This window comes from Onthophagus taurus, chromosome 5 (genome assembly GCF_036711975.1).
Source record: "Onthophagus taurus isolate NC chromosome 5, IU_Otau_3.0, whole genome shotgun sequence".
Lineage (NCBI taxonomy): Eukaryota > Metazoa > Arthropoda > Insecta > Coleoptera > Scarabaeidae > Onthophagus > Onthophagus taurus.
This window is the reverse complement of record NC_091970.1, coordinates 4,376,677-4,404,599: the sequence shown is the minus strand read 5'-3', so window position 1 is coordinate 4,404,599 and position 27,923 is coordinate 4,376,677. Positions and strand designations below refer to the sequence as shown.

General features: G+C 32.8%; 7 protein-coding genes across 10 annotated transcripts; 3 read left to right on the top strand and 4 right to left on the bottom strand.

Moving 5' to 3' along the window:
• Window positions 1-481: 481 nt before the first annotated feature.
• LOC111426652 (uncharacterized) lies at window positions 482-2,510 on the top strand. 2 transcript variants are annotated; one of them, XM_023061269.2, is made up of 4 exons: window positions 482-660; window positions 722-1,047; window positions 1,111-2,133; window positions 2,187-2,510. In XM_023061269.2, the coding sequence occupies exons 2-4, from the start codon at window positions 972-974 to the stop codon at window positions 2,471-2,473; spliced, it is 1,386 nt and encodes a 461-aa protein (XP_022917037.1). In that variant the 5' UTR covers window positions 482-660; window positions 722-971; the 3' UTR covers window positions 2,474-2,510. The 2 variants fall into 2 exon arrangements, with proteins under 2 accessions (XP_022917037.1, XP_071052226.1); XM_071196125.1 differs by lacking the exon at window positions 482-660 and having other exon boundaries at window positions 711-1,047.
• Window positions 2,511-4,861: 2,351 nt separating this feature from the next.
• On the top strand, window positions 4,862-6,674 carry LOC111426755 (uncharacterized). The gene is made up of 5 exons (XM_071196162.1): window positions 4,862-4,998; window positions 5,075-5,347; window positions 5,403-5,666; window positions 5,745-6,482; window positions 6,542-6,674. Exons 1-5 carry the CDS (start codon window positions 4,905-4,907, stop codon window positions 6,580-6,582), a joined length of 1,410 nt encoding a protein of 469 aa, XP_071052263.1. The 5' UTR covers window positions 4,862-4,904; the 3' UTR covers window positions 6,583-6,674.
• Window positions 6,675-8,749: 2,075 nt separating this feature from the next.
• LOC111423415 (uncharacterized) lies at window positions 8,750-10,506 on the bottom strand. Its single transcript, XM_023056648.2, has 5 exons — window positions 10,389-10,506; window positions 10,035-10,304; window positions 9,200-9,979; window positions 8,883-9,134; window positions 8,750-8,827 (listed from the first exon to the last, which is right to left on the bottom strand). The coding sequence occupies exons 1-5, from the start codon at window positions 10,474-10,476 to the stop codon at window positions 8,814-8,816; spliced, it is 1,404 nt and encodes a 467-aa protein (XP_022912416.2). The 5' UTR covers window positions 10,477-10,506; the 3' UTR covers window positions 8,750-8,813.
• Window positions 10,507-12,020: 1,514 nt separating this feature from the next.
• Window positions 12,021-16,721, bottom strand: LOC111426794 (uncharacterized). 2 transcript variants are annotated; one of them, XM_071195713.1, is made up of 6 exons: window positions 15,983-16,721; window positions 15,666-15,932; window positions 14,409-14,696; window positions 12,362-14,357; window positions 12,157-12,262; window positions 12,021-12,102 (listed from the first exon to the last, which is right to left on the bottom strand). In XM_071195713.1, exons 1-4 carry the CDS (start codon window positions 16,383-16,385, stop codon window positions 13,666-13,668), a joined length of 1,650 nt encoding a protein of 549 aa, XP_071051814.1. In that variant the 5' UTR covers window positions 16,386-16,721; the 3' UTR covers window positions 12,021-12,102; window positions 12,157-12,262; window positions 12,362-13,665. The 2 variants fall into 2 exon arrangements, with proteins under 2 accessions (XP_071051814.1, XP_022917290.1); XM_023061522.2 differs by having other exon boundaries at window positions 12,157-14,357.
• Window positions 12,810-27,917, top strand: LOC111426793 (tropomyosin-1, isoforms 33/34-like). Of its 2 annotated transcripts, XM_071195705.1 has the most exons (9): window positions 12,810-12,948; window positions 13,008-13,602; window positions 18,303-18,390; window positions 18,441-18,945; window positions 18,999-19,585; window positions 19,642-19,843; window positions 19,898-20,058; window positions 20,177-20,459; window positions 27,620-27,917. In XM_071195705.1, exons 1-8 carry the CDS (start codon window positions 12,883-12,885, stop codon window positions 20,433-20,435), a joined length of 2,463 nt encoding a protein of 820 aa, XP_071051806.1. In that variant the 5' UTR covers window positions 12,810-12,882; the 3' UTR covers window positions 20,436-20,459; window positions 27,620-27,917. The 2 variants fall into 2 exon arrangements, with proteins under 2 accessions (XP_071051806.1, XP_022917288.1); XM_023061520.2 differs by lacking the exon at window positions 27,620-27,917 and having other exon boundaries at window positions 20,177-20,504.
• On the bottom strand, window positions 20,832-23,795 carry LOC111426085 (uncharacterized). Its single transcript, XM_023060428.2, has 6 exons — window positions 23,687-23,795; window positions 23,364-23,630; window positions 23,010-23,306; window positions 22,551-22,826; window positions 21,355-22,500; window positions 20,832-21,304 (listed from the first exon to the last, which is right to left on the bottom strand). Exons 1-6 carry the CDS (start codon window positions 23,754-23,756, stop codon window positions 20,955-20,957), a joined length of 2,406 nt encoding a protein of 801 aa, XP_022916196.2. The 5' UTR covers window positions 23,757-23,795; the 3' UTR covers window positions 20,832-20,954.
• On the bottom strand, window positions 24,529-26,413 carry LOC139429797 (uncharacterized). The gene is made up of 3 exons (XM_071195996.1): window positions 25,621-26,413; window positions 25,358-25,573; window positions 24,529-25,304 (listed from the first exon to the last, which is right to left on the bottom strand). The coding sequence occupies exons 1-3, from the start codon at window positions 25,693-25,695 to the stop codon at window positions 25,125-25,127; spliced, it is 471 nt and encodes a 156-aa protein (XP_071052097.1). The 5' UTR covers window positions 25,696-26,413; the 3' UTR covers window positions 24,529-25,124.
• Window positions 27,918-27,923: the final 6 nt, after the last annotated feature.

Genomic DNA, 27,923 nt, shown 5'->3' with positions numbered 1-27,923 from the left:
TTAGCTGTTCTAATCTCGCCGAGGTCGTGCCGAGGTCGCTTGCGGGCGAGGCGGAGGAATTGATATTATCACTCCTAAATGCGAAATCATTAAGTTAAGGATTGTTTTCAAAATGTATTAGTATCAGCGTCTCACCCGTATATACTTAAGATAAATGGTTTGTATTAAAGTGTTAATTTATATTCAAAATCATCAATTGAACGATTCAAAGGGATATTACTTTTAATTTAAATACTTTGATTAAAAATATTAAACGTCAGTGTCAATGAAAATAGGTTATTAGTTATTCTTCTACTGCAAGGTTTATAGAACATAAGGTTACCTCATTCCCTATGCCTCTGTAGTATCGATTGTTACCCCGCAAATTGACGTCACTGGTTCGATACAGTCAAAATAAAAGATAGCCTATACGCGCCTATACTGTGGTACAGTCTACATAAAATATTTAAGCCTCGCATCGTGTTGTGTTGTTCCCAGTTGTTCCTAGAACCAGCTACGTCACTGACCCACCTTGCCTCTCAGAGGAGGAGAATCGGTATTGGCTAACCTTATGTTCTATAGACCTTGCTTCTAGTGGTATGGTTTTGGAGTTCGAACTTCCGAATTTTAAAAATGTCAATTTTTAAATGTCATTAGAACTAAGTGACATTAGAGCTAATGGTAATGTCATTTGTTAAAAAAATCTAATGTAATTCTATTTGTAATTTTATCTCTTTTTGAGGATAAAGCAAACGATTTCGTGGATTGAATCGATTTTATATCAACATTAAATGTATTTTACCAACCAAAAAAAAAAAAATAATAACTCAAGTACCATTTTATCGCGCCATTTTTAAACTAACTAATCTAAGCAAACATTATCTTATTTGAAGTTAATCCACCGATTTAAGTGTTGCAATCATTTTTTAAACTATCACTTTATTGACAAGCGAAAACAAAATATCAATTAATTCTAAGCATACTTAGAAAACATGAAGGTGCTCGTTTTCGGTTATTTTTTATTAATTCAGATCGTTTCAAATCACGGATTTCCCGCTGAATGTGCAAGTAAGTAACTTTTAAACGTATTTTTTTAATTAATTAATATCAAAAGAATAATTTGCTTTTTAGTAAAAGTGTCAAGCTTTGCTTATAGCGAGGACACACACGATGGTTACATAGTATGGGAACAGGTTAGTTCAGAGTGTACAACCGACCCTCATTACAGAGTTAAATACAAAATTGGGGACTCTGAAGAAATAGGGGTATCCCCGCTTCCATATGTCCAAATGGCGATCATTCCTTTACAAAGCGTAACATGCGAACAAGTTGAGGCACAGGTATACGTTATCGTAAATGGTGAGATAGCTGGGATGTCTATTTGGGTTAAAATCATGCGAGAATTGGGAAAAGTTAAAGAATTAAAAGCTACGCAATCTCCCCAGGGAGTCGTTGTGGAATGGGACCCAATAAATCTTGGTGAAAATTGCGACGAAACTTATTTATTTCAATACAAAATTGATGGTGCAGAAGTGGAACAAAAAAGTCTTGTTGAACCTAATATTTTAATTGAATTAATTGATGATACTCCTTGCACCAACATCGAAATACAAGTAGTAGCAAAAATTAATGGTTTCTCATCAAAACAAGCCGAGATAATCTACGAAATTAAAATCCCCCCTGTTGAAAATGTAATTTTATCAAATAACAACGGAAGAGTCCTCGTCGATTTCAACCGAATTACAGTTGCCCCCGCAAAATGCGGCGATTTCGATTACAGAGTAACGTTTGAAGATTTAGGATGCTTCAATACTTCGTTTCAAGTCCTCCCAGTATCAAAACTAGGCACCGAAGGAACCGCGGTCACCCAAGAAATCGTGCGCCAACCCGGAGTCGTTATAAATCCAACAATAACCAAAGAAGGCGACGAAATCGTCTTGAATTGGTCCCCTCCTAAAGGAGCCGAAGATTGTAACATGATGTATTTAATCGAAATCGACAAAAAGATTTCATCAACCCCGTTAACGACGTTACAAAAATATGTTGAATTAGAGAGTTGCGTTGAGGAGAAAATCGCTAAAATCACCCCGGTAGTTATTTATAATCAATTTGACGATGTTCAAGGAATTAGTGTTGATGTTCCAATAGAAGCGGGTAAAAATAAATTGTTTTTTAAAAAATGATTTCATTAAAATTGATTTTTTTAGAGTTAAAAGAAGTTGCGAATTTAGTATGCGAATTAAATTCAAATTCTGTTACATGCACTTGGGATAAACCCAACGGGAGTGATAATTGCGAAAAAATAATTTACAAATTGAGTTATTATAACGGCCAAGAAAATCACGAAGATGTTGAAGTAACCGATTTTAATTTTGAGTTGATTAAAAAAGAATTTTGTGTGATTTGGTTCCATGTACAACCGATTGCTTATTTTAATGGGAAAGAGTACCAAGGAAAAATTAAAGAAGCGGATATAACGGGATGTTCAACATAAAAATGATTCGTTGATAAAAATAAACGCATTAATTTTTGTTTAATTTTTATCTATTCGCTCCACAACACACGCTTTTAAGATAACACTTAGACCAATCGCGATATAAATCAAACTTGATCAATATCTGAAAAAAATGTTTATAGACTCATGATAGACTCCAAAAAAATCAAAAAACACCTCTCGGCTATCATGTTTTCTATTTTTTAGAAAAAATTGGCACACTCCCACTTCAAAATCAAATATTACAAAAACATATTGCAACATATTTGATGTAATATTTGCACCCTCACTTGCAGACAAGACATTATAATTGATAATTTATATTAACTTTACGTTGATACACTCCCTCGGACGCAAACGCCCTTGGCAAGGTTATAATTTTCAAATTCTCTAAATATCATTAAAACTAATTGTAATGTCACTTAACGTCACTGTCAAAAATCATATGTCATTTCCGGAAATAACTTCGTTAATAAAATTGATGTTACATAAAATTAAATTTTTTCGATTAATTTTGATTCTAATTAAATAAAGCAAGAAATAATTAAAGAATCTGGAAAAAAATTACCGCTTGCAACATAAAAAACATCGTTAACATCTAACGCGATGGGTTTGCAGCAATCACAGATACAATATCACATCTCGCGGAAATCATGTCATTTCTGTAACAACCACTTTATCCGATTTGGACGATTGGATAGCGGAACCCGTTCGAATATCAAAAAGAGAAATCTTACTAAAAGTTAGTACAATTATGTTAATTAAATTAAATTAAATTTTAAATTGACACCAGAAAAAAGTGGTTAATCTTTCTGTCAATTAATTAATACGATTAATGACCAATAGATGGGCTAAGTAAATATTAAAGAAAAAATTTTTAAATTTAATAACAATAAAATAAAATTTAAATTATATAAATAATCGAAATTTATTAGATTTTATCAAAAGATTAAAACGAATAATTTAAAACTAAAATGTATGTTAGTAACTATGACGCTAAGTTGTCAACTTCTTGAACGTCACATTGAAATATAAATCTTTCAAAACTAGCGATTTCTTAATCCATTGCCCGCAAGCGATCTCGGCAATTTGAGGTAAAATCGTTGCTTTTATTATATTGCTACATATAGTTCATTTTTTTTCTATGATACCTGTCAAATTGTTGTAAAGTTGGCAAAATTAACAGGGAGTTTTGTTTTATCATGTTTTGAAGTAAATATGTCACATTGACGTTTGAGCTTTCGTTATTCAAAAAGAAAAGGTGCATAAAAAGTGTTGTGGGGTGTTTATTTTCCATTTACTTACCTAGAAAAGGTATTTTATTCTATTTAATTACTTTGTAGCACGTTTTTATAACAAATATGTACTTCGTCAAAATCGTATTTATCTAAAAATTTATTAGTATTTTAACCTCAACTAATTAGTTACTGACATTGTTACTAAAAATCATGAAAACAACATAAATTTTATAAGGGTCCTAGATAATACCAACAGAAACCCTAAATAATTTACATTGACAAGTATTATAGAAAAAAAACGAACTACCGTATTTTCTCGAATCTAATCCGCACCCTTTTTACAAATTTTGTATGCTCTAAAATCAAATGCGGATTACAATCGGATGTGGATTACATTGGAAAACCAACTTTTTTTACCATCATTGCATTTTTAAAATCGAGGTGCGGATTAGATTCGAGTGCGGATAAGATTCGAGAAAATACGGTATATCTATAAAACGACCCTTACACATTAATTATATCTTAAAAAATATAGATCATTTGTAATGTCAAATTTCACGTTACGTTTGACGTAAAAACCATAAATAAATTGTTGTGAAGTTGGATATTTTGTTGTCAATTTTTAAATCAATTTGTCACTTTGACGTTTATACTTTTAAATATTCAAAAAGTCTAATTTAGTTTTCGATTTTATAATTACACTTAAATAATTATAATTAAAAATTAATAATAAATAATTAATAATTAATAATAATAATTAATTATAATTATAATGTAGTATATAAAGTATAATGTAAATATCTTTTTTAAGAGATTTTGCATCTTTACTAAGATATAAAGATCGATTTCGCTTCAAATCGTTCAGATCGCTGGATTTAAATATATTAACACGAAGTTGTCCGTTTTGGAAGCTTCCGGCGCCTCGCCCGTAAGCGATCTCGGCGATATTGGATGATATCGTTCTTTTATAATGACTTGGAAAGTAAGTTAAATACCCAATAGTTGAATAGAACCTCGTTTATCTTCAATTTGCCGAGGTCACTAGCGGGCGAGGCATTGTGTATTATTAAAACGTTTAAAAAAATATTTATAAGTTGCACTATTATTATCTAAACATTTTTTATCTCCTTTCAAGTATAAAATGACAAGAGCAATGTTTGTAGATGTAGTTTTCGAACTTAATCACCATTGAAATGGGGAGTCTAAATTTATTCGTGTTTTTTTTAGCGATTATATCTATCGTTCGATCTATCGATGATCGCGAATTATTTGACGATAATTGCATGGGTAAAATCATTCACATTTTTCTATTTTTTTTAATTAACTTAATTAATTTAAATAATTTAATGAATAATCTTTGTAGTAACCGGAGTCAATATAGTTACGAATTTGGGAGTTATTTACGTAACTTGGATCCCGGTGGATTTAACATTATGTCCCCACGCCAAAGATTATCGTTTAAGCTACCAAGTCGAACACGCAGAATGGGTTGGACCACTTACAACGCTGACACCCGATTCCACCATCATAATGATCGAGTATGGAGAGATATTTTGTGAAAAAATTAGGTTCGAAATACAAACTTATAGTGATGAAGTTACTTCGTTGGCTACGTTGGATCTTTCATATGATAGGGGTAAGCTTTGGGGGTGTTGATTTGGTTTATTTGATTTAATCGATTTTTTTTGTAGATTTACCAACCCCGAACGTAAATGGGGTCGAAGAAGTTGACGGAAAATTAATTGTGAAGTGGGATCCTCTATGGGATAACTCAAAAACCGATTGCGTTGTTTCTTACTCAATAAAATACAACGATCAACAAGCCAATATCACGGAAGACAATTATTTCGAAATCGACTCTAACGATTTAAGCGTGTGCACAACATCCCCAATTGAAATTGTTGCTTCTAGTAACGGATATAACTCATTACCCAACAATTATCTTTATAAAAGAAGTAATTAAATATATTTTGGTTGCCGGTTGGCGATAAAAACAATTATTTAACAAAAACTAATTAAATCATTTTTTTTAGATCTCCCCGCACTAAAATTAATCGACTCACCCGACCAAAGCATCATCTTTGAATCTGTTAAAGACGCGCCAAGCAATTGCGGCGAAATCTCCTACAAAATCATCCAAAACGACTCAAAATGTTTAAGATATTCATACACAGTAAAAGCATCAACAACCAGCGAATACGAATCCGAAGAAAGTTACGTTGAGATCCAAAAAATTCCGGGAAGCGTTCAAAATTTAATCGCAAAAACCACCGAAACCGAAATTAACCTCACTTGGGAACCCCCAACGTTCTTAAAAAAATGCGACGTAAAATACAAAATTAATTACGATGAAAATTCAATAACAACTCACGTTACTAATGTTAATTTGGATGTTAATTTGATTTCTTGCGTTGGATACCCCGTTGGTATCTCTGCAATTATTGAATCTGAGGGAGTACCGATTGAGGGTGAATCAACGTCGATTTTGGCTTACGGAAAGATTGGAAGTGTTGAAAATTTAAATTGCCTCTTAAATAGTAATAGGAAGGTTGAGTGTTCTTGGGATGAACCTTTAAATAGCGAAAAATGTGAAACAATTAATTACCGCTTGAATTATTTTGATGGAAACGCAATTGTGAGCACGACCACTGCAGATTTATCGATTCAATTGGAAGGAATTGGTTGCGAATCGGGTTGGGTGTCTGTTCAAACATTGCAAATGGTCGGTGAGGAAATTATTAATGGGGAAGAAGTTGAAACTGCAATTGAAGGTGAATTAAATCAATTAATTTTAAAATTTTAATATATAAATAATTAAAATTTTTTTTAGGTTGCGCTATTACAACAAAACTTAATTTTAATTTTTGGTAACGAAATTTTTAATTAATAAAAAAAAATAAATCAAATCGATGAATAATTTTTTGAAATAATGATAAGTATATGAATAAACAATAACGATAAAATCGTGTTTTTATTTCATTATTCATTATTATTAAACAAAGTTATCGAAAATATCAATGAGTTTATGATTGATCACTTTATTGATGTGTCAACAATGATCTGTGTATACAATCGTGAATGAACTTTAGGTACAAATCAAGGGGTACAAATTATTTTTAAAATTTTTATTTGCTAAATTGGACCTGTTATCAATTTTAAGCGACCTTAGATTTACAGTAAATCTTTTAAGATTTAACACCAAATTAAAAGAATAAAGACAAGATTTTTGACAATGACGTTTCGTGACATTAACATTAGTTCTAATGAGATTTAGAGATTTTGAACGTCTTAACTTGTACTTTAATTAGAATGACAGTGCCATTAAAGGCCGGTTTATCAATATCTAGTTAAGACGATTTATCTGTCAATTAAAATTGTAGCTGATAGATAACGTCGACGAATTGTTTATCCACCCGTAGTTTAGGGTAATCTTATAGATAAATATGACATTTGGATACCCATCAGATTGAAGTACCGGTTAAGGGTTTACCTATTAGATATTGTCAAAAGAATGTGAGCACAAGCACAAGGAGCACAAGTTTAGTTGCTGGGTGAAAGGAAATGACAATAAAATTAAAATATAACGTCAAAAATAAATTAAGCTTATAATTGTGGTGATGGATAAGCAAGAGAAAGAAAAGCTCATCAAATTTTAGTACATCAGAAAAGAACTTGCTGATGGATTTGGCAAACGAATATAAAAATGTTATAGAAAATAAATAATAATTCTTTACGTTATCGGCTATACCCGATATATTCTATACTCTGTTTTTAAACCAGGAGGAGTAAACGCGAAAGTCAGATTTACACTAGGAAAAATCACTAGAAAATATCACTAGATATTTTGGCGGTAAATTTAAATTAATAATTATTATTATTTATTTATTTACTTATTATTGTATTTATTTTCGTTTGTTATCGTCAACACTAAACATACAAATTAACATTGAAGTTATGAGTGTATTTATTTCAAAATATAATAAAGAAGGGTTTAAGAACACAAAATTTACAATAATGACACGAAACTGTCGAATTGTCAATAACCTAACCTTCAAATTCAAAATTGCCTGTGTGTGAACCTTCCTCGCATTCAACCAATCACGTGCAAGGTCAATCTGGTGACAAATTTAAAATACTCCTGGTTTAAAAACAGAGTATAGTTCTAGGTCTAGTGTTAGTTCTAGTTTTACACTAGCACTATCACTAAAACTAACACAAGACCTAGAAATAGAATCATTTAGATTTAGTCGTCTTGAGAGACGGCTAGTTTTAATTGTTATTCAGCGTTAGATTGTGGTATATATTATTTTATTGAACGAAAAGTACAACTAACACTAGACCTAGAACTAGTATCATTCGTGTTTAGCCGTGTGTCTCTAAATACGAAAACTTAGAGTTATCATAAGGATGTCACCTTTTTGAAGTAAAACTTTCCCTTTGCAAAACTACCCAATACCTGTATTATTAAGGTATGTTGCATTTTATGTGTGACGGTGCAAATGCATAGTAATTTCGTAATTATGGTTACAGCATTCATATATTGCGAGTTATATGAAATTCCCAATATAATTAAAGTAAAAGTTATGAGATGACATTCAAAATCTCTAAATGTCACTAGAACTAAACTTAATGTTAAATAAAATAACAATGTCTTCTGTTTGTACTTTTATTAAAAAATGGATTATTTGTTTTTAATTCTACCGGTTTCGGTTTTCGAACGAAAATTGACGAAATTCGAGGGTTCCTGAAGATGGTTCTACTATTGAACCGAAACCGGTAGAATTAAAAACAAATAATCCATTTTAATAAAAGTACAAACAGAAGACATTGTTATTTTATTTAATGCTTTAAAATGGAAAGAAATAACGAATACAACAATATAAACTTAATGTCGCTAAATGTCATTGTCAAAAATCTAATGTCATTCTATTTTTAATTTTTTTTGTTGTTAAATCTTAAAAGATTTATTACATTTGCTGTAAATGCTGAACTTTCTAAACAAATTGGGCACAAATAAGGATTTAAATTAAAGATTAAATAGATAACATAACTTTATTTTTATTACATTTACATTAGCTTATTTATTATTTAAAAGCTTCTTCTTAACATGTTGGAACTGAAATTAATAAGAAAGGTTATTATTTAAATTATAAAAAATGATAAATAAATACCTTCAAATTCGGTAATTTCTCCGACACTAATAGTTTTATAAACTGGGGTTACAATGAACCACGATGCCGTATTACAATTCATTTTGTAGGTATGAGTAAGTTCCTTAATTTTCTCGCTATGAACACTTACTCCATCGTAATAAGTTAAGTTATATTCTAAATCACTTCCGTCACATTGTTCCGGCATTACCCATGAACAAGAAACTTCGTCATTTTCGTGTTTGCAATCTAAACTTGTTACTTTCTCCACACCTACAACAATAATTAAATGTAATTTAATTCCATAAGTGTTTGTTACAACTGAAATAGTTTCTTACGCCCTGGGATTTCTATTTTAGCGGGAGAACCGTCCAATAATGAGTCATTTTCTTGTTCTATTTGAGCATAAATCGAAATTGTTGTCGATTTACAATCTTCTATGTGCAGGTCGCTTACAGCAACACTTGCCGTAGTGATGTGAGTATCGCTAAAGAGTACATTATTGTCTTTGTCTTCGCCCTTGTACACCAAATTACAAGATTCGCCGTCGGATGGAGGGTTCCATTTTAAGACGACGTAACCGCTGGAAATTTGAGCAGCGAGATCTTCGACTGCGGTCGGTTTATTTTGGATTTCTATTTCCTTGCCTTGTCCTTCGTTCTCTCCCATTACAGGGAATACGGTGTAACTGTTCTTGAAACACGTTCCCGGCTCTTCAATGATTTTGTATTGGATTACTGCACCAGGAGTTATACAACTAGATGAAATATCGTCTTCTGCTAAGGGTGTAAAAATTATTCCGATTTCATCTGATACTATATCGACGTTATCAACTCCTTTAGGTTTGTAATTGAAAGGTACATCTACAGACTGTCCCTTAAGATTATTGGCTTCAGTTACAATTGTTGCAATATAATTAGTGCATGCCATTAATCCTAAGGCTTCGAGATCTAAGTTGCACTCTCCGTTCTCACAATCCACTGGTCCCGACGCTTCTGCGATGCTTACTTTGAATGTAGCACCACAAGTATCTATGTAAGCTGTATCAATTTTCTCATAAGTAATAGTAAGAGTTGTGCCTTCTTGTTTTGTGTCGATTACTTCTATCTCAGGCATATCTAAAATTTTAATTATAAATAAAAAATATAAATGTGCTTAATCATTTAAACTTACATCTGATAACTGTTTCGGGGTCTGATTCTGATTCTACAATATCAGTACCGTCTGCACCAATGGCTATAATAGTTATTGTAACGTCTTCGCAAAATAACTTAGCATCTAATGCAATGATTCCCAATGAAGCTCCAGGCATTGCATTGACACTACCGTCTTCGCCCCCAATCGTATACTTTACTTTATAGCCTGCAGCGGAACAATCTGCCTTAGGCGTAAATGAAACTATAATTTGCATATCACCGTCATAGGCCGCACTCGAAATTACAGCTGAAAGGTGAAAATCATGAAAATCCTCTACTCACCCATGTTTCCCTATCTCCGCATGCAAAAATTATTTCAATTTTTCGTTACCTTTGCAGTCCTCATCTCTAGGTTGATTTGGTAGTGCTGAAGCGCTCCAAAAGAGACCTACAACCGCCAAAACAACGAAAACCTTCATTTTGGTTCGCTTACAATCTCTGAACTGGCGCTCAACTAGGTTTCGATCCTTTTATAGTTGCTGCACACAAAAAACATGCATTGTCCCTTTTTAATAGAATCCTTGAAGTACTTCAAATATTGCATAGTATCTCTCACTTTTTTTTTCGATCACTTCGTTTTCAAGTATTTAAAGATTATTTTTAAAAAAGTTCGATAACAAGCAATATCAATTAAACTTTGATATTTTCAAAAAAAAATCTCATTTAAGTGTTTCCAAAACATCAAATGATATTATCTAATATTGCCATGATAAATTAAAGTCAGCGCCTCGCCCGCAAGCGGCTTCGGCGATATAAGACAAAATCGTTCCTTACATCTCTTGGTAAAGTTACAAAATCTCTTATAAGAATACGTTAACCTTCACTTCGTCGAGGTCGATTGCGGGCGAGGTGCTAGAATCTTCCAAATTTTGTGTTGATTTATTAAAACTAGTGCCTCGCCCGCAAGTAGGTCACTTGCTACTTCGATATAAGAAGAAATCGTTTCTTATCTCTTGGAAACGATATAAAGTTTGTTATGACAAGACTTTTGTTTTCACACCGTTGAAGTCGCTTTTTTATAAGCACATTTATAACCACAAAATTGTCAGTTTTGAAAGATTCTGGCGCCTCGCACGCAAGCGACTTCGGCGGAAGATTATATTTTAGATTTAAGAAGATATACAGATGTCCTGCATCTTTCGCATCAGAGCATTATACGGTTGTAGGATACATTATTCTGAAGCAATCTTTCTAATAAAATTTTTCCGAAATGTTTATAATAACCGCCCGGTGACTGTTGGTAACTGTTTAGAGTTGTCCAGGAGATCGTAAATCAGACCCAGGCAATCCCTCCTACCAATTTCACCTATCTCACGTGTTTATTTCTCTTTCCGTCGTCGCTATTGGACGACTTTAAACAGTTCCCGTGCGGTTATTATAAGCATTTCGACATTTTTTTATTAGAATATCGCTTCAAAATAATGTATCCTTCAACCGTATAATGCTCTGATCCGGAAGATACGGGACATTCTGTATAAGGTGCGATTTTGCCTCAAATCGCCGAGGTCGCTTGCAGGCGAGGCGCTGGAGTTGATATATCAACACAAAATCATTAATTTCAGACAACTCCATTTAATGTCGCCGCAATTTTTGTTTACTTTTTATACACAAAGTCAAATTTAGTTCAGATTTATATCTATATCGTATTAATTCTACCGCCTCCCCCGCAAACCGTTTCAATGAAGCAAGAATAAAGATTTCTTTCAAAATTTTAAATCCCTTTTAGGTTATTTTTAATTTAAAATAATTAAAAATATTAAACGTCACTGTCAATTTAATTAAAATATAAGTTATGACGTTCAAAATCTCTAAATGTCATTTGAACTAATTTTACTGTCACAAAACGTCATTGTCAAAAATCTAATATTTTATTTTAAATTAAAGAATCGGTGTAGTATCAATATAAACGCCGAAGTTCCTAAAAAAGTTCAGTATTTAATAAGGATTTAAATTAAAAATTAAATAGATAGTATAACTTTATTTTTATTGCATTTACATTTACTTACATAATTATTATTTAGAAGTTTGTTATTTACATGTAGAAACTGAAATTAATAAGAAAAATTATTATTTAAATTATATAAATAATAAATTAATACCTGCAAATAAGTTAATATCTCCGATACTAATAGTTTTAAAAAATGGATTCTTGATTAAGATTTTTAGCAAGTATTCTGGAATCCGATTTTGCAATTTTCCCATAGACTAAAATTTTTATAACAACTTTTTGAGATAATAAGGGCTCAGATAACTGAATTATTCCCAATCGATGTCCTTTGCGTCATCATCAATTTCATAACTTACTTTGTATGTAGTAGCATTAGCACAACCCTCCGCAATAAATGTAATTATCTCTAGTAGTCTTGATAAAGATACAAAATCACTTAAAGGAAGACGTTTACCTTCACTTCGCCGAGGTCGCTTGCGGCCGAGGCGCTAGAATCTTCCAAAACTGATGATGTTGTGTTGTTAAATCAACTCAAACGCCTCGCCCGCAAGTGACCTCGGCGAGTTGAGGGTAAATGTTTTCTTTTAAAAGATTTTGTAATTTTAGCAAGAGATATAAGAAACGCTTTCGCTTCAAATCGGCGAGGTCGCTTGCGGGCGTTAATATATTAACAAGAAATCGTTAATTTTGGAAAACTCTATCGCCTCGCTCTCAAGCGACCTCGGCGAATTGAGAATAAATTGAAATATCTATTTGATTGTACCGTATAACCAAGACTACGTCTTTTTGTTTATTTCAATTTATTTTTAATCTGACATTGACGATTCAATTTTAATTTTTACAACCTAATTCGCCCCCAAAAAAGAAATCATTCACGATGGCCGCGGCTAACGTGTCGTTATCATTGCCGCAGATGATCGATTACGCGGTCAATTTCCCGGATGTAATCCTCCCAAAGAAATAAAGAAAATCTGAATTTATCTAAATCCTTTTTATTTTTAGAATGGAAACGTAAATTACATTTTGATCCAATCGGTTCTTCAGGTTCTCGTGCAACAATTGGAGTTGGATAAGTGCAACGTTGAGTTTAAAGGGAAAGATGGAGACGTTGTCAGAAAGATTGTCGAGTGTACAAAGAACACGAGCAAACTCACCGTAAAAGAATTCGTGGTAACCCCGCAAAAAGATGCAGGGAAACGAGTTAATCGCGGAAAAAAGGATGCGGACCCAAACGCTGTTAATATTGATGACGCCCCAGCCGATTTAAAAACGGTTGTTGTGTTGGAAAGGGATGGCACAAGCGATGATCCCAACGCCATGATTCTTTCGAAGGAAGGCATGGATAAATTGCATAAAGAAATCGACGACTTAAAACAGGCCTTAAAAGAATTAGCGGAGATGCCAGCTAATCGCACCTTAATCGATGCTATTCGCCAATCGGAAAGCGGTAAAGGAGCCCCAATTTTAGAAGTATTCCAATCGGTTTCATTAGTAAAGAGAATGGACGCAACTGATGAGCAAGTCGAAAAGTTAGCCAAGATGCTTGACGAATTAATTCGGAGCAACCCAAATTTGGGGTGCCCTCCTGGAGCTGACGGTAAAAAATAAATTAATTCTTAATATTAATTACAAATCTAAGTTAAATTAATTTTTAAGTTAATTATGGCGGGGTATAAGCATCCGGCAACTCTGAAAGCTCCCAATTAATTTCGTTGTACCACGAATTCGATTCATAAGAAGTTGTCGTTATAAAAACGGTGTATTTAAAGAAAGGAATTAATTTATCGATAGTTATCGAGCAAATCTCGTTGTTTTCGCAATCAAATCTCTCTGTAAATTCGATTAAATTACACGAAGGGGTCGTGGATAAATTGGGATTCTCTAATTTCCCCTCAATTCTAATTAAAAAATCGTCTAACGGGCCGTTAGCATCGCAAGGAATTTTCCAAAAAATGTTTGTATTCACCAAGTATGATTCCCCGTTATTATACTCAAGGGTATCGGAATAAAAAGTGATTTCCCCGGGTTCTCTCTTATCCGTTATGTAATATTCCCAACTGCTCGTGTAAACGTTGAGGCTCCCAAAAAACGTTTCGACTTCAATCGAATAATTATGATTGGGAAAAATTGGGTGTACTATTAAAACTAAATCTTCGTGAGGTTTTCTCTGTTCCATCCAGAATAATGGTTCTTGGTGGCAACTCTCCGGGATGAAATGAACCGGGCCCATATCTCTCACTAGGATGATGTGGTCCGTAACGAAAGAATTCGGGTATGATTGATCCCATTGGATGCGAAGACCGTTACCGTCCGATGTAACTTCCGGATGAATCGATGGTTCATCCATATTGTCTAAAAAATTAATTAATTAATAAAAAATTAATTTAATTTAAAAAAAATTACGAGTTTCAAAGTTAATGAATTCGCTATCATCCCCGTTAGTGCCCGTTAATATCCACCTCGCTTTATACAAATAATCCTTATTAGGCTCCAAGTCAATTAAATTGTAAAACGAATCTTCACTTTTATCGAAACTTTGGAAATTGAAGTTATTCGTTTCTTTGAGTGTCGTTAAAATATAAGCGAACTCGATTTTTTCGAAATCGCAAAGGTTGTCTTCTGGTTGTTCGTACCATTTCACTAAGGCTCCGTTTAGGTTTGGTCGCGTTGAGTAATGATTCGGGGGTAATTCTGAAATAAAATACAAAATTTAATTAAAATTTTCACTTTAATTTCGGAGATTAACGTATATTTTAATTAAGTTGACAGTGACGTTTAATATTTTTAATTGAATTGTTTAAATCGAAAGTTATTTTGGAAAGGATTTGAAGTCCGTTTTAAAAAATCTTTATTTTTACTCTGGCGCGCATGCGGGCGAGAAAATGATTAAGACAACAATGTTCCTTATTACCATAAAAAACATGTTCTGAAAAAATTTGATTACATTGCTCAATTCTACCCACCTTGGAGAATTCTTTTACAAAACGTTTACCTTCAAATCACCGAGGTCGCTTGCGGGCGAAGCGTAGTATTTAATATATCAACACAAAATTGGCAATTCTGGGAGACTCTAGCGCCTCGCCCGCAAGCGACCTCGGCGAAGTGAAGGTAAATGTCTCCTTTAAGAGATTTTGCATCTTTACTAAGACTTTAAGGAAGGATTTCGCCTCAAATCGCTGAGGTCGCTTGCGGGCGAGGAGCTGGATTTGATATATTTAACACCAAATCGTTAATATTGGAAAACTCTAGCCTCGACCTCGGCGAAGTGAAGGTAAACATCTTTTACGATATTTTGTATCTTTACCAAGACATAAGGAACGATTTCGCCTCAAATCACCGAGGTTGCTTGCGGTCGAGGCGCTAGATTTAATATATTAAAAGGAAATCGCGTTGAAAGATTATATTTCAATTTGACGTTTAAAAATTGACAATTTAACGTCATTTTTACCAACATACATTTTTGGTTTAAAAAATTTAAATAAAATCGTGAATTAATAAATTTCGATTATTTATTAATAAATTTTATTATATTTGTTTTAATTTTCTTTTTTGAAATAATTTTTTCTATATTTCCTCACCCCATCTATTAGTAATTAATCGTATTAATTAATTGACAGGAAAATTAACCTAAAAAATTAACCTTAAAATAATTATACTAACTTGTAGTAGGGCCTCGATGTCTTAGTTGAACGGGTTCCGCCATCCAATCGTCCAAATCGGGTAAAGTTGTTGTGACAGAAATTAAATGATTTCCGCAAGGTATTAACTGAATTTCGTTTTCTGTGAGTGAAACTATTTCTGTAGTTGAGTCAAACCCCTCGCGATCGGTGTACACGATGTATTTTACGTTACAAGGGTCTGAATTTTCTGGGGGATTCCAAGTTAATCTGTTTTCGGTTATTTGTAAGTTTTCGATTTGACCGCTACCTAAAATGATTGAAATGCGATTTTTGTGGTTGTTAAGAATTAATTGTTACCTGCGATTCTGCTAGTTTTGGTCGCATTAACCCATTCTAATGGTGCACCGTTCATCGAGCGAGATTGGACGGCAAATTCGTATAAAGTACAGCTTGCTTTATCTAATTCTATGTAGTTATCTTCAGAGAAACCGGAATCGTTTATTCCGTTTATTCCATACACTACGTAAAATAATTCAGTGTTGCATTGCGTCCCAAGTGGGGGTTCCCAATCTGCTCTCATATGAAATTCGGTTTCGGTTATTCTCAGATTTTGGATTGGGCCGCAATCGACTTCTTCCTCTTCTTGTCCCGTTGTAAAAACAATCACTATCGATATGATTAAGACGAATATTACGGAAATTGCGGTCATTTGGAAAACTTTTCTGATACACACGATTCTGCGGAAATTTGAGTCTTTCATAATCTCGCGAGAATCGCACCTGTAATAATAAAAAAAAACCGTTTACGACGTTTTAAAAAGAGATTTATCTCTACGCGGGATTCTCTTGCTTTAATCTTAGATAAAATTATATATTTAAAAAAATGATATGTTACGAAAACAATTTTAAAAAGTGAGTTTGAATTAATTTGACACCGCCTCAATAAATCATAATAAATTCTTTTGTTAATCTCGATCTGTTTAATTGTTTACGTATTTATTGCTCTCCGGCTTATCACGGTCAAAATAAAATGATAGAAGACGTATTGGATTAATTTTAAAGGTTACAACATTTGAGGAGGAAGTTGTTTTTGTTAAAAATTTGTTTTGCGGCTTATTTGTCGGAATCTGAATTGCGCCTACAATAAAATGCCGGGATTAAGCGGAAACAATTTATCGCAATTAAGAACAAACAAGAATTTCTCAATAAAAAAGATAACTTTCTTATAAACAATTTGAATTAAGATGTTTTTAATAAATCTCAATTTAATTTTAATTTATTTTAATTCGTCGATGAAGCAACAAAATCCCCACGTCAAAAAGAATTTTTATTTTACTTTTGGGGATTACAAAAATAATTTTTCCTGGAATCTGACTTTCTTGGAAGTAAGATACAATAAAACCACGTCCCGATAAAATTTATTTTGAGTCAAATCGACGTTTTTATTGTCGCCGTATATTAACCAATAATAATTATAATAACATCTTAAACCAATTTATTTTGGGAACTTACGCCAACGTTTATTTTATTTATTTTTTTTGCGAGTACCTTTTACGATCCCTTTGCATTAAAATTCCTATCCGAGATTATTTAAGCAGGTTTATAAACTTAAGTAAGTATGAAATGTTAATCGTCGAGTGCGCTCAACTTACGAGATTTTGAAGTTATCTTCATCGTCGTATTATTGTTTTGTTTAAAAAAATGTAAATCTATTCAAATTTTTCCTACGAGCTAGACAATAACTATATTATCTATTTGATATCGCGTTGAATAAACTCTCGAACTTTCATTCAAAAATATCTAAATGTGTCTCAATTTTTTTCGATTTTAATCATGAGATTTTTTTAAAACGCGACTGCCTTAACGCTACATATCAATAAAACGAACCTTACATGTCGATAAATAATACAAAATTTAATTAATTAAATCTTAAAAATACTAGATTATTTGTAATGTCAAATTTGACGTTACGTTTGACGTAAGAACCATAAATTGTTGTGAAGTTGGAAATTTTGTTGTCATGTTTTAAATCAACTTGTCACTTTGACGTTTATACTTTTAAACAATCAAAAAGTCTAATTTAGTTTTTGATTTTATAATTATACTTCAATAATTAAATAATTATTTCATTTCGTTTGTTCCTACAACATTTTTACTGAAACCAGTTGTTAAAAAAATTTTACTAGAAATCGGGAAGGGTATTTTATAGGGACCCTAGATAGAAACCCTAAAAAAATTGACATTGACGTTTATGATGACGTCTATTAAGTGAGGTTAAATTTTTTTTCTCCTAAACGGTTTAACAATTATATTAACACAAAATCGTTAATTTTGAAAAACTCTAGCGCCTCGCCCGCAAGCGACGTCGGCGAAATGAAGATAAATGTCTTTTTTTAAGAGATTTTGTGTCTTTACCAAGACATATAACGAACGAGTTCGCCTCAAATCACCGAGGTATCACAGAATCGTTCGTTTTAAAGAAAAATTTAAATATCACCTATTAATTCATAAACGTTAAATTAAAAGCCTATTTATTATTCATTTTATAACATCAATACATCTGTTACGTGTATTAATTAGTTTTCCATCTATCTTTTTAAATTTGAACTAAATTTTAATTTTAACATTTATAGAATGTCACATAACATCGACATTAAATCATTAATTTTTCTGTTTAGCAAGTCTCACTATTTGCGATGTGTTGAAATCTTTAGACGAGAGATTATCTCGTATCGAAGCTGATGGAGGCGGTGGCGGCGGTGCAGGGTAAACAAAAATTTTTTTTTTCATCTCAATTCTTAAATCATCATTTTTAGGGCCGATGGAATGGATGGCGGAGGAACCGTGATTGGAGAAGTTCCCGATTTCGCCGACATGACCCTCGACGAATTTAAAAAAGCCGTTTACGACCAATTAGTCGAGATAAAAACGGACCTTAAAAAACTGTTTCGTATGTGCGCCAGAAGAAAATCGGTGAAGGAAGGTGAGGGTGGTGGTGGGGCCGATGGCGACACTGAAGATCGTTTATGCGATTTAGAATCGCTGTTTGAAAAGATAACGGAACAACTCTCTTCATTGGATACCACGTTTAACAATGAATTTGCAAATTTACAAGCGCAATTCGCTGAAATGGAGAAAGAATTTGGGAGCCTTATGGAAAAGATTCATGTTGGTTCAACGATGGGTGATGGACAAGTTTCGGGCGAAACCGTTGGGGAGTTGTATGAGAAAATTATGGCGATTCAAACCGATATGGAGAATTTGGCAGAAACCGCTTCGAAATTAATGGAAGATAAAGAAGCTAAAGAGAAACTTATGGATGTAAATGAATTAATTCATATTTTTGTTTAATTAGTTAATGTTTTAATTTTTAGCTTCTCACCGAACAAATCGATTTACTCAAAACAATAAAAGCAGATAAAGAAGAATTAGAAGATGCCCTCGCCGATAAAGCGGACGCTTGCGCGATTAATCGCAAAGTATCTCACGATCAATTCGATACAGCTTGCGATGAACTCTCGAAGGGCATCGAGGAAGCGTTAGCCAAGTTAACGCAACAAGAGGAGTTGTGGCAAGCCGCTTTGGATGAGATTCAACGAGAAATCGGAAATAAATTGGACCGCATGGAACTTGGACCTCTCAGAGACTTCATTAATCAAAAATTAAAGATCCTCCAACAAAAACTTAAAGCTTTAACAGCGTTGAAACAAGAAAACGAAGCAGCCGGAACAAAGAAATGCTTAAAGAACGTTCAGTGCATATCTTGCGATAAAGATGTGGTTATGAGGAAAGAATTAGATCCTTCGGTTCTCCCCCAACCTTATGCGTTACCCCCAACGAAGAATATGGGGCCGTATTTAGCGTACGAATTAGACGCCTTGAGGAAACAACAAAAAGCTTTACCTAACAGTAGGAATTTGAATCATTTCGAGACTGCCATGCAATCTAAATCACCGAAAGGGTAATTTAATTAATTTTTTTGTTATTTTAAGTGATATTTGAATGTTTTGTTAAAAGGGATGATCATATTTGTAACCGTTACTGCGGAGGGAGTCACACAATAACGACTCCACAACAACGAGTGACTCGTTTAGGGCACTTTTTGAATCAATGGGGCCCGGAGGCGCAACCCGTTTGCGAGCAAAAGGAGGATGATGTTCCTTTGGTGGTGACGGGACGTGGAGGAGTCAGTGATAGGAAAGGATCTGCTTCTAAAGAAGTTCGATGATTGTAGCGGGCAATTAATTAGAAATTATTAATTAATTTGTTGTAGGGCGCCGCCGGAGATGCTCCACCAGCTGATGCGAAGAAAGATGTATCAGCGAAAGGATCAAAAACGTCTCGGGGATCGAAAACTTCAGCGGGGAAAGTTTCACCGAAAGGATCCGCGACTAAAAAACCATCCCAAACTAGTAATAAATCAGGAGGGGCCAAGTATTTCATTAAATATTATTAAGGCCCACTTTTACCATCTTATTAAACTATCTAGAGGGTGTCTCATTGATGGTAAAACTGGGCCTAAGAGTTTAAATTAATTTAAATTGTATTTTAGACAAAGCTCGAAAGTAAATGTACCTGAAAAGATTCCGGAAGAACCGGAGGGGAACCCTCCACCGCAAGAAGCACCCCCTGAAGGAGCTCCAGCTGAAGCTCCACCTGAGGGTGGAGAAGCCCCAGCTGAGGCTCCCCCTGAAGGCGGAGAAGCCGCCCCTGCTGAAGCTCCCGCTGAAGGCGGTGAAGCCCCCCCTGCTGAAGCTCCAGCTGATGCTCCCGCTGAAGCTCCAGCCGAAGCCCCCGCTGAAGCAGAATAATTTTTTAAAATTAACATCAAAATCGTGCGTATATATTATTAAAATCTTTTTTTTTACATAAACCACTAATTATGTTTCTTTTTCAATTTATTACAACAATTTGAGGTTATGAAGTAATAAGTAGCGCAAGAACAAATATCGATTTTGTTAATATCAATTTTGACATTAGGTTTGACGAAAGAAACGTAACCTCATCTGAGTTAGGTTAAAAAAATATTTTTTTCTACGAAACTATAGGACATGAAGCAATGAAACGTTTGTGAATGAAACAATTTTGAATTGAAGAATTGATTCAAACTTGAAGTTTCAAAAGTAAATCATTTTGAATAAATTTTTAAAAATAAATGAAATAAATTTTATAAGGACCCTAGATAACACGAACAGAAACCCTAAAAATTTGACATTGAAAACGTTTGACATTTATTAAGTGAGGTTAAAATTTCTGTAAGGTTAACAATTTTTTTTGCATAAACCACAAATCTTTTTTGTAATTTATTAAAACAAAATTAAGGTTATAAATTAATAAGTAGCGCAAGAACAAATATCCGGTGGGGTGATGACCAAATCCTTCGTTAAACCATCAAAATCAGCGATTGTATTCACCGATACAACATAACTAAAGAATGGATTAATCTCTTTGAGTTCATACATGAAAACATCATTGGGGGAACTTGCAGGAACGTCGAGGGAATAATCTAAGGTATGTTCATTCCCTCCTAAATCAAAAGTAGCCGAAACTTTAACTCCGAATCGTTTTAGGGATCCGTGAAGATCGCATGGAGCCGACCAAGTTATTTTTCCCGTTACATTATAAGCGGCTCCTGGTTGATAATCAAATTCGATTCCTAAATTTTCCGGTAATCCGGGAACTAAAAAATAATTAAATTAATACAAATATATTTTTATATTTTAAACTCACCATCGGATAAAGTTTGAGTGTTTAAACCATCACTTTCATCTTTAACCCCTAAACTACCCAAATTATAATTAGTTGTTAACGAAATATCGTAATCGAAAGCCGGGAAACCATTAACGAAAACTTGGGATTCATCCCCACCTTTTAAAGTATAACTAAATTCTTCAGGTTCTACTTTATCACAGAAATCAGCAACTTCGTAATTCCTTCCGTTGGATTTAATAACCAATTGGTAACTATTTACAAATTCTTTCCCATACCCCTCTTCCCAAACTACATTAAATCCGTTTTTACTCAGATCAACAACTTGTAATTTCTTAGTTGGGATCGGAATAGTTCTAAATCTAAAATAAACCCACTCGGCGGAATTGGCCCATCTCAATTTACAATCGTAAATCTTATCGGTTTCTAAATTAACCACATCTACATCAAAAGTTCTCTCATCATTATCATTAACTGCTATATTAGTTCCAAAAGCTGAATCATCTCCGTCTTTTTGACATGAAATTACAGCCTCGGTGATTGGGCATGAATTGATTTCTTTTCCCTCGGCTTGTAAAGTTACAGAAGCTAAAGTGAAATCGGGGATGATTTTTAAAGTTTCTGGTGCGCCTAAATCAACTGGATCGGCTACAAATTCAAGTGAGGCTTCTTCGCCGGTTATCGGGCCCGAAATTCCTTTTACGATGATGGTGTTTTGAGAACATGGGATTAAATTGAGTGAGGTTTCTGTTGTTGAAACGGTATTTACAACGCTTCCGGTTGGGCTAATATGAGTCACTTCGTATGAGAGGCCGCATCGTCCAGCGGAAATTGGTGCGGACCAAGTGATTTTGTCACCGGAAACAGCCAAGTTTTCAACTTTTCCGATATCTTGGATATCGGATGAAGAAAGATTTACGTCGAGTACAACCGGGTTTCCTTCTTTCCCATCGATTATTACGTATATTTCAATTTTATTTTCACTACACGGGATTCTTTCTAAACCGACGGTGTTTTCGACGGTTTCTTTGTGGTCTTTTAGTTCCCCATCAACGTAATGATCGACCGCGAACTTTACGTTACATTTTCCTATGTTTATAGGGCTCCAAGAAACGGTTAAACTTTGGCCATCATCGTTTGTTGATGCTCCACTTACGGATTGAGTATCTAAAAAAAATGGTTTAATTTTGTTTTCTTGTCGTTTTAAAATTATTTACCATATGTTGCTTCGTACAATGCTGAAACGAAGGATCCGTGAGTTCCCGTGAATGAAATTGGGGTAACCGAAACGTTGTATTTAGTGCAAGGGACGATTTCGGCGTCTAAATCGATGAATACATCAGAAGTTTCTTGTTCGTGTACTCCTAAGACTTCGTTTTCGTATTTGACGTGGTAACCAACACCGCACTGTTCTGAGTTTAGGGGTGGTTCCCAAGTGGCTCTGATTAAATTGTTGTTTTCGGTGACGGCTAAATCCCTTACGGTATCCAAATCTAATAAAGATGTTTAAATTTTAATTGTCATATAATTACATTGGCACCCCTTATCAATTTGTAACCAACTTCATCGTGACGCTTTAAAATGTCGACAATAATAATGCGTCGTAATGTGATAAGATAAAATACGAATAAAATGAATTAAAAATGGAAAGTAAGTATCCAAGTAAGTATACTTACTTGACCAAAATTGCACAGCTTCACTAGCCGGTGTGAATCCCCCCAAAGTAACAAACATATAACCATTACAAGTGTAATAAATATCTGGTCGAAGCACCGTATTTAATTTAATATTGAAAATACGATTTTCTTCGTCGGTTACTTGTTGAGGAACGGTAAAATTATGAGTATCTGATAAACAGAATAATTGAAAATGAGTGTGGGTACACATATTTTCGTTGTAAGATTGTCCTTCCCAAGTCATCTCGATCGAATCACAACTAGTCGTCATATCCAATAAAATAGGGGCCGTTGAAGCTAAAATAAAGGAAATAAGTTAAATAAAAAGTAACAAAAATTAATTTTTAACTTTACTTATAGTTGCCATTTCTTTTTCTTGACTCACTTCGGAGCCTCCGCTAGTTTTTACACCAATTTTAGTAATCGAGCATGGCACTAACTTGTCACTTTCAATGGTGTATGATAAATCATCAGTTTCGAACGATAATGATTTAAAATTAGGGGCGCTCGTCGTGTAGGAAATTGTGTAAGTACATCCGGATTCCCCGGATGGAGCTTTCCAAGTTATTTGTAAATCGTTTGTTGTCTCATCTTCTTGTAGGTTTAACCCGGATATTTGACCTAAACATTAATTATAAAAAAATAATTGATTAATTATTAGTTTGTGTTAATTTTACCAGAACAAGCCCCAGCGAATGCGTGGTTAATTCCTAAGAGTGTTAAAAAAAATATCGCTTGCTTTTTCATATTTAACACTTGTAATAAAAGGTTTTTTTTTGGAAATGAATTTTCCTTTAGCGACTGTCTTTATATACGAAAGATAAACGAAAAGCACTTGAAGATAAGGGTATGATTAATAAAGGTGAAAAAATGTATTTATTTTATTTATTGCATTAAATAAATTACAATATTTTTTGTGTAGTTCACCTGTTTCTATGCTTAAATTGATAAGATTGGAATATGGACGCAAATCTCAAACACTAAATTTTCCTAAACACTAACCCACCGATAAAATAACTATCTTATTATTCATTAAATGCCATAGAACAACTTTTATCTTTATTATCTACTCGAGAATAAAGTTATTTTAGAGAAGTTTTGATAACTATTTAAAAAAAATTATTTTTTATTGAGATAAATTCTGTTGAAGTGTTTGTGTTTATATTTTTTATATAATAAGGTTGCGAAATCATTTTTTGACGTTTTTGGGGGAATAACCAATTTTATTTACTTAAAATGAATTAATTAAGTTAAATATCCATCTTGATTAATTCTAGTTTCAAAGATTTTTGATGAATCACCTTTGTAAGTTTTAACTTCTTTCAACATTTGGTATAAACTTAATACACAAAACCACATGTATAAGAGGTAAACTAAAAATGAATTGAATTATTAAATGTAACAAATACATACACCAACCTAAACTACTAAAACTAGAAGTAACACTAGACCTAGAACTAGAAACACGGCTAAACCCGAAACTTTCTAGTTCTAGGTCCAGTGTTACTTCTAACTCTTTATGCAACAACCTAACGTTGAATAATAACTATAACTAGAACTAACACCATCACCAGAACTAACGGTAGACTTGAACTAGAAATATTCTGGTTTAACCGACCGTCTTTAAAGACTGCTAAATCCGCCTCACTCTCCTCAGATCACGGAAAAAGAACTCATTCACGTTTTGTATAAAGTGAGATTAACTGATGTACTAGAATTATTGAAGGTGAGCGACATATTTTTGAAATAATAAACACTAACAATCAACATACAGCCTTATATCCAGTATTTGTTGGCTATAAGGCAGCGTGTTAGGCTGATGATGGCGCCTTAATATCCGAGGACGAATACGATTTGCAGAATTTATTATATAGATTCGAAACAAGAGCAAAAACGTTCAATGTAATTATTTTAATTATGTTAAAATTACGTTAAATCAACTCTGACAAAAATATTGCATAATGTTAGGGCAGGTCAGTTTTTCCAATTTAAACGTCAAAATGACATTTCCCGAAACTTTCTAGTTCTAGGTCTAATGTTAGTTCTAATAATAATAATACAAGTGTCAATTCTAGTTTTATTTTAATTAACACTGGGCCCTAAAAGCCTACATACTTAAATCAAAAAATATTTACGTAAAATTAATCCACCGATGTTCGTATAAAAAATTAAAGCTCCCAAACCACCAGATTCTTTCTTTTTGTAATTAATCATTAGAAAAATATGTTGTAAAGTCATTGAGATAATATATAATAAATTAACGATAAGGAATGGCATTAATAAAGCCGATTTGCACTATAAAAAGGATTTAAGGAAATTTAATTTTTATTTAAGAAGAAGCAACTTACTTTGAAGGCTCCAACAACCATTATGATCGTCGATACGAATAAAAGGGACACCAAAACGTTTAAAACGATCAAATAAATGTGGGGATCTCGAGATAGATGACTTAAAAACGAATTTTGGAGATTTAAATTTTCTAAAAATATTTTTAAAGTTTCTCTGACTATATCTAAATTATCTAAGCTTATTATTGAAACCATAAACCATATTGAACATTGAACCTGAAAATTGAATTGTTATAAAGCATTAATAAAACTCATATTCTTACTAAAGTGATTATTCCAACGATTAATGCCCCAAATCTTGTTGAAAACCAATAACAAAAACGGTTTAAAACCACCATTTTTTCAACTTAATTGTTGTGGGGGAACTGAAGCTTTGTGGTTGTAAATAGAGCTTTTATAACTTCTTTTTGTAACGCGTGGGTTTATTTCATTGTATTGTTGTATTTTATTCACTATCGATTGAAAATTACCTTATTTCTTAGACTTTTTTTGGTTAATTTATTAGATACAAATTATTTTTGGAAACACGAAACGTTTCCTTTAACTTAATTATTTATGAAATAGCCACCGAAATAGAAACGATAAACTAATTATTATTAAAAAAATCTCGTTTATTCCAGTGTGAAATTTTTCAACGAGATACTCGACAAATTATTTTTTAAATTGATTGAACTGGCGACATAATCTCGATTGAATCATTTTTATTGAGTAATAAATATAATTATAGATTATTTTCGGAAAAAGTCCTACGCAGACTTCTGAGAAAGTTTAACAAAGCTCAAGTGGTTGTTTTAGCATGTTTTTTTATCTCTAACAAGTTATTAAATTAAATACAAATATTGGTATGTTTGTTTTTGCTCAAAATAATATTAATAAAATCATTAAAAATTAATTTGAGCTGTTTTAATATTAAGGTCACATCACTTGATAATTCGCCTCCTCCACCAATCCTACTTGTTGCTTGATTTATGCTTAATATACATGTTTAAAAAAAAAATACACTGGTATAAAGTATCAGTTCTAACGCCTGGCCCGCAAGCGACGAGATCGTTTGCTTCAACCTTAAAAAGAAATAAAATGAATACTAAAATATTTAGATTATTTGACAATGACATTTAGTGACATTAAAATTAGTTCTAATGTCACTTAGTTCGAATGACATATTTTATATACATTTATAATTAACATATTAAAAATAAAAACCACGAGATAGTACTACTTCGTGAAAAACACAGTGTTCTGTGACGACACTCACGACTGAAACGGCGAAAAGAACAACAATCAAAACATTCGTTACCTTGGTAACGAATGTTTTCATAATTAATAACGTATTCATAATTCTTTTGCTTTTTTAAAATTAAATTTTAATTCATAGATGGCACAAAATTGACGTTTAATTTCAAAATGAGATTTTTATCAAAAATTCAATAAAAACATTAAAAGGAATAATAAATCATTCGCCCGATTATTACTGAGAAAGTAAAATGTTGTTGACGAACTCTTACAGAAAGTTTCTTTATTTTTCGCAAATAATTGGAATTTTTCCTTACAAAATAACGATTCAAAACGACACAATCGAATTTAATTGTGACAAAAACACGGAAATAATTCGATTATTAACTTATTTTATCGCCTTTTTTTCTTGTCAATTCTATATTTGTTATGATAAGTTGATTAAAAACCCGGTTTTAAACGAAGTAATTTTCGTAGCGTGTACTTTTAATATATTCTTGGTGTACGTTTTCATTTCGATAAGAAATTTAATTAAACGAGAAGAATTAATGAAGATTTTTGAAGATATCGCCAAATTAGAAAGAAAAGTTCCGACGACGAATTTATTTGTGGCAATCGAAACGGCCTTATTAACGATCATCACTTTGTATTTATTTTTTATTTATTTATACAATTACGATTTTATGTTCACCGCGTTATTTACCGTTGGTTTTACGTTTCCTAAGATTTTTATCGGAATTCATTCGTTGATTTACTCAAATTATTTCATTTGGGGAACTAAAATGTTTCGATTGAATCAAAAATTTAAAAGCATCAAAATTTATGATGATTTATGTGGTGTTTTGGGCAACATTGAGGGATTTTATGGAATTGAGAACGCTTTAGTCTCAATAATTTACGTTATTTGGTCCTGTTATGAAGTGTATCATTTAGTTTTGTTATTAAATTTAAATGAAATTGTTGGATTTGATAGGTTTTGTTATGTCATTAGAAAGTTTTGATTAAAATAATATTTTTTTTCTCTTTTAGGACTTTGATTTTATTCGCAACTTCTTGGAGTTTATTTCAAATAACTGGGTTATTCGTTTTGACCGTACCCTACTCGATTTGTGACTATGAAAAAAGGAGATTTCTTTATTTGTTGATTAATCGAAATAAAGAAGATTTAAATGGGTTTTTGTTGAGGATGATTCATCAAGAAGTTAAATTTAAACTTAATTTTTCAAGTTTAATTTATATTTTGGGGGTTTTTATTACATTTTTAGCCTTTTTTGCTCAATTTAGTACCGAATTATAATTAAATAAATAAATCGTTTTTAATGACAAAGCGCCA

What these genes read in the sequence shown, in the direction of transcription:
- LOC111426793 (XM_071195705.1), top strand. Translation starts at nt 12,883, where the DNA reads ATGGCCGCGGCTAACGTGTCGTTATCATTGCCGCAGATGATCGATTAC. An exon ending in ACGCGGTCAATTTCCCGGAT is followed by an intron (nt 12,949 to 13,007) that starts GTAATCCTCCCA and finishes TTTTATTTTTAG; the next exon opens with AATGGAAACGTAAATTACAT. An exon ending in AAGGATCTGCTTCTAAAGAA is followed by an intron (nt 19,844 to 19,897) that starts GTTCGATGATTG and finishes AATTTGTTGTAG; the next exon opens with GGCGCCGCCGGAGATGCTCC.
- LOC111426085 (XM_023060428.2), bottom strand. Translation starts at nt 23,756, where the DNA reads ATGAAAAAGCAAGCGATATTTTTTTTAACACTCTTAGGAATTAACCAC. An exon ending in AAAAGAAATGGCAACTATAA is followed by an intron (nt 23,307 to 23,363) that starts GTAAAGTTAAAA and finishes CCTTTATTTTAG; the next exon opens with CTTCAACGGCCCCTATTTTA. An exon ending in AGCTGTGCAATTTTGGTCAA is followed by an intron (nt 22,827 to 23,009) that starts GTAAGTATACTT and finishes CATCTTTATTAG; the next exon opens with ATTTGGATACCGTAAGGGAT.
- LOC111426652 (XM_023061269.2), top strand. Translation starts at nt 972, where the DNA reads ATGAAGGTGCTCGTTTTCGGTTATTTTTTATTAATTCAGATCGTTTCA. An exon ending in ATTTCCCGCTGAATGTGCAA is followed by an intron (nt 1,048 to 1,110) that starts GTAAGTAACTTT and finishes TTTGCTTTTTAG; the next exon opens with TAAAAGTGTCAAGCTTTGCT. An exon ending in TGATGTTCCAATAGAAGCGG is followed by an intron (nt 2,134 to 2,186) that starts GTAAAAATAAAT and finishes TGATTTTTTTAG; the next exon opens with AGTTAAAAGAAGTTGCGAAT.
- LOC111426755 (XM_071196162.1), top strand. Translation starts at nt 4,905, where the DNA reads ATGGGGAGTCTAAATTTATTCGTGTTTTTTTTAGCGATTATATCTATC. An exon ending in GGATCTTTCATATGATAGGG is followed by an intron (nt 5,348 to 5,402) that starts GTAAGCTTTGGG and finishes TTTTTTTTGTAG; the next exon opens with ATTTACCAACCCCGAACGTA. An exon ending in CAATTATCTTTATAAAAGAA is followed by an intron (nt 5,667 to 5,744) that starts GTAATTAAATAT and finishes CATTTTTTTTAG; the next exon opens with ATCTCCCCGCACTAAAATTA.
- LOC111426794 (XM_023061522.2), bottom strand. Translation starts at nt 16,385, where the DNA reads ATGAAAGACTCAAATTTCCGCAGAATCGTGTGTATCAGAAAAGTTTTC. An exon ending in ACATCGAGGCCCTACTACAA is followed by an intron (nt 14,697 to 15,665) that starts GTTAGTATAATT and finishes ATTTTATTTCAG; the next exon opens with AATTACCCCCGAATCATTAC. An exon ending in ATTCATTAACTTTGAAACTC is followed by an intron (nt 14,358 to 14,408) that starts GTAATTTTTTTT and finishes TTAATTTTTTAG; the next exon opens with ACAATATGGATGAACCATCG.
- LOC111423415 (XM_023056648.2), bottom strand. Translation starts at nt 10,476, where the DNA reads ATGAAGGTTTTCGTTGTTTTGGCGGTTGTAGGTCTCTTTTGGAGCGCT. An exon ending in TAGAGATGAGGACTGCAAAG is followed by an intron (nt 10,305 to 10,388) that starts GTAACGAAAAAT and finishes TTCACCTTTCAG; the next exon opens with CTGTAATTTCGAGTGCGGCC. An exon ending in TAAAATAGAAATCCCAGGGC is followed by an intron (nt 9,135 to 9,199) that starts GTAAGAAACTAT and finishes TTATTGTTGTAG; the next exon opens with GTGTGGAGAAAGTAACAAGT.
- LOC139429797 (XM_071195996.1), bottom strand. Translation starts at nt 25,695, where the DNA reads ATGGTGGTTTTAAACCGTTTTTGTTATTGGTTTTCAACAAGATTTGGG. An exon ending in TCGTTGGAATAATCACTTTA is followed by an intron (nt 25,574 to 25,620) that starts GTAAGAATATGA and finishes TTCAATTTTCAG; the next exon opens with GTTCAATGTTCAATATGGTT. An exon ending in TGGTTGTTGGAGCCTTCAAA is followed by an intron (nt 25,305 to 25,357) that starts GTAAGTTGCTTC and finishes TCCTTTTTATAG; the next exon opens with TGCAAATCGGCTTTATTAAT.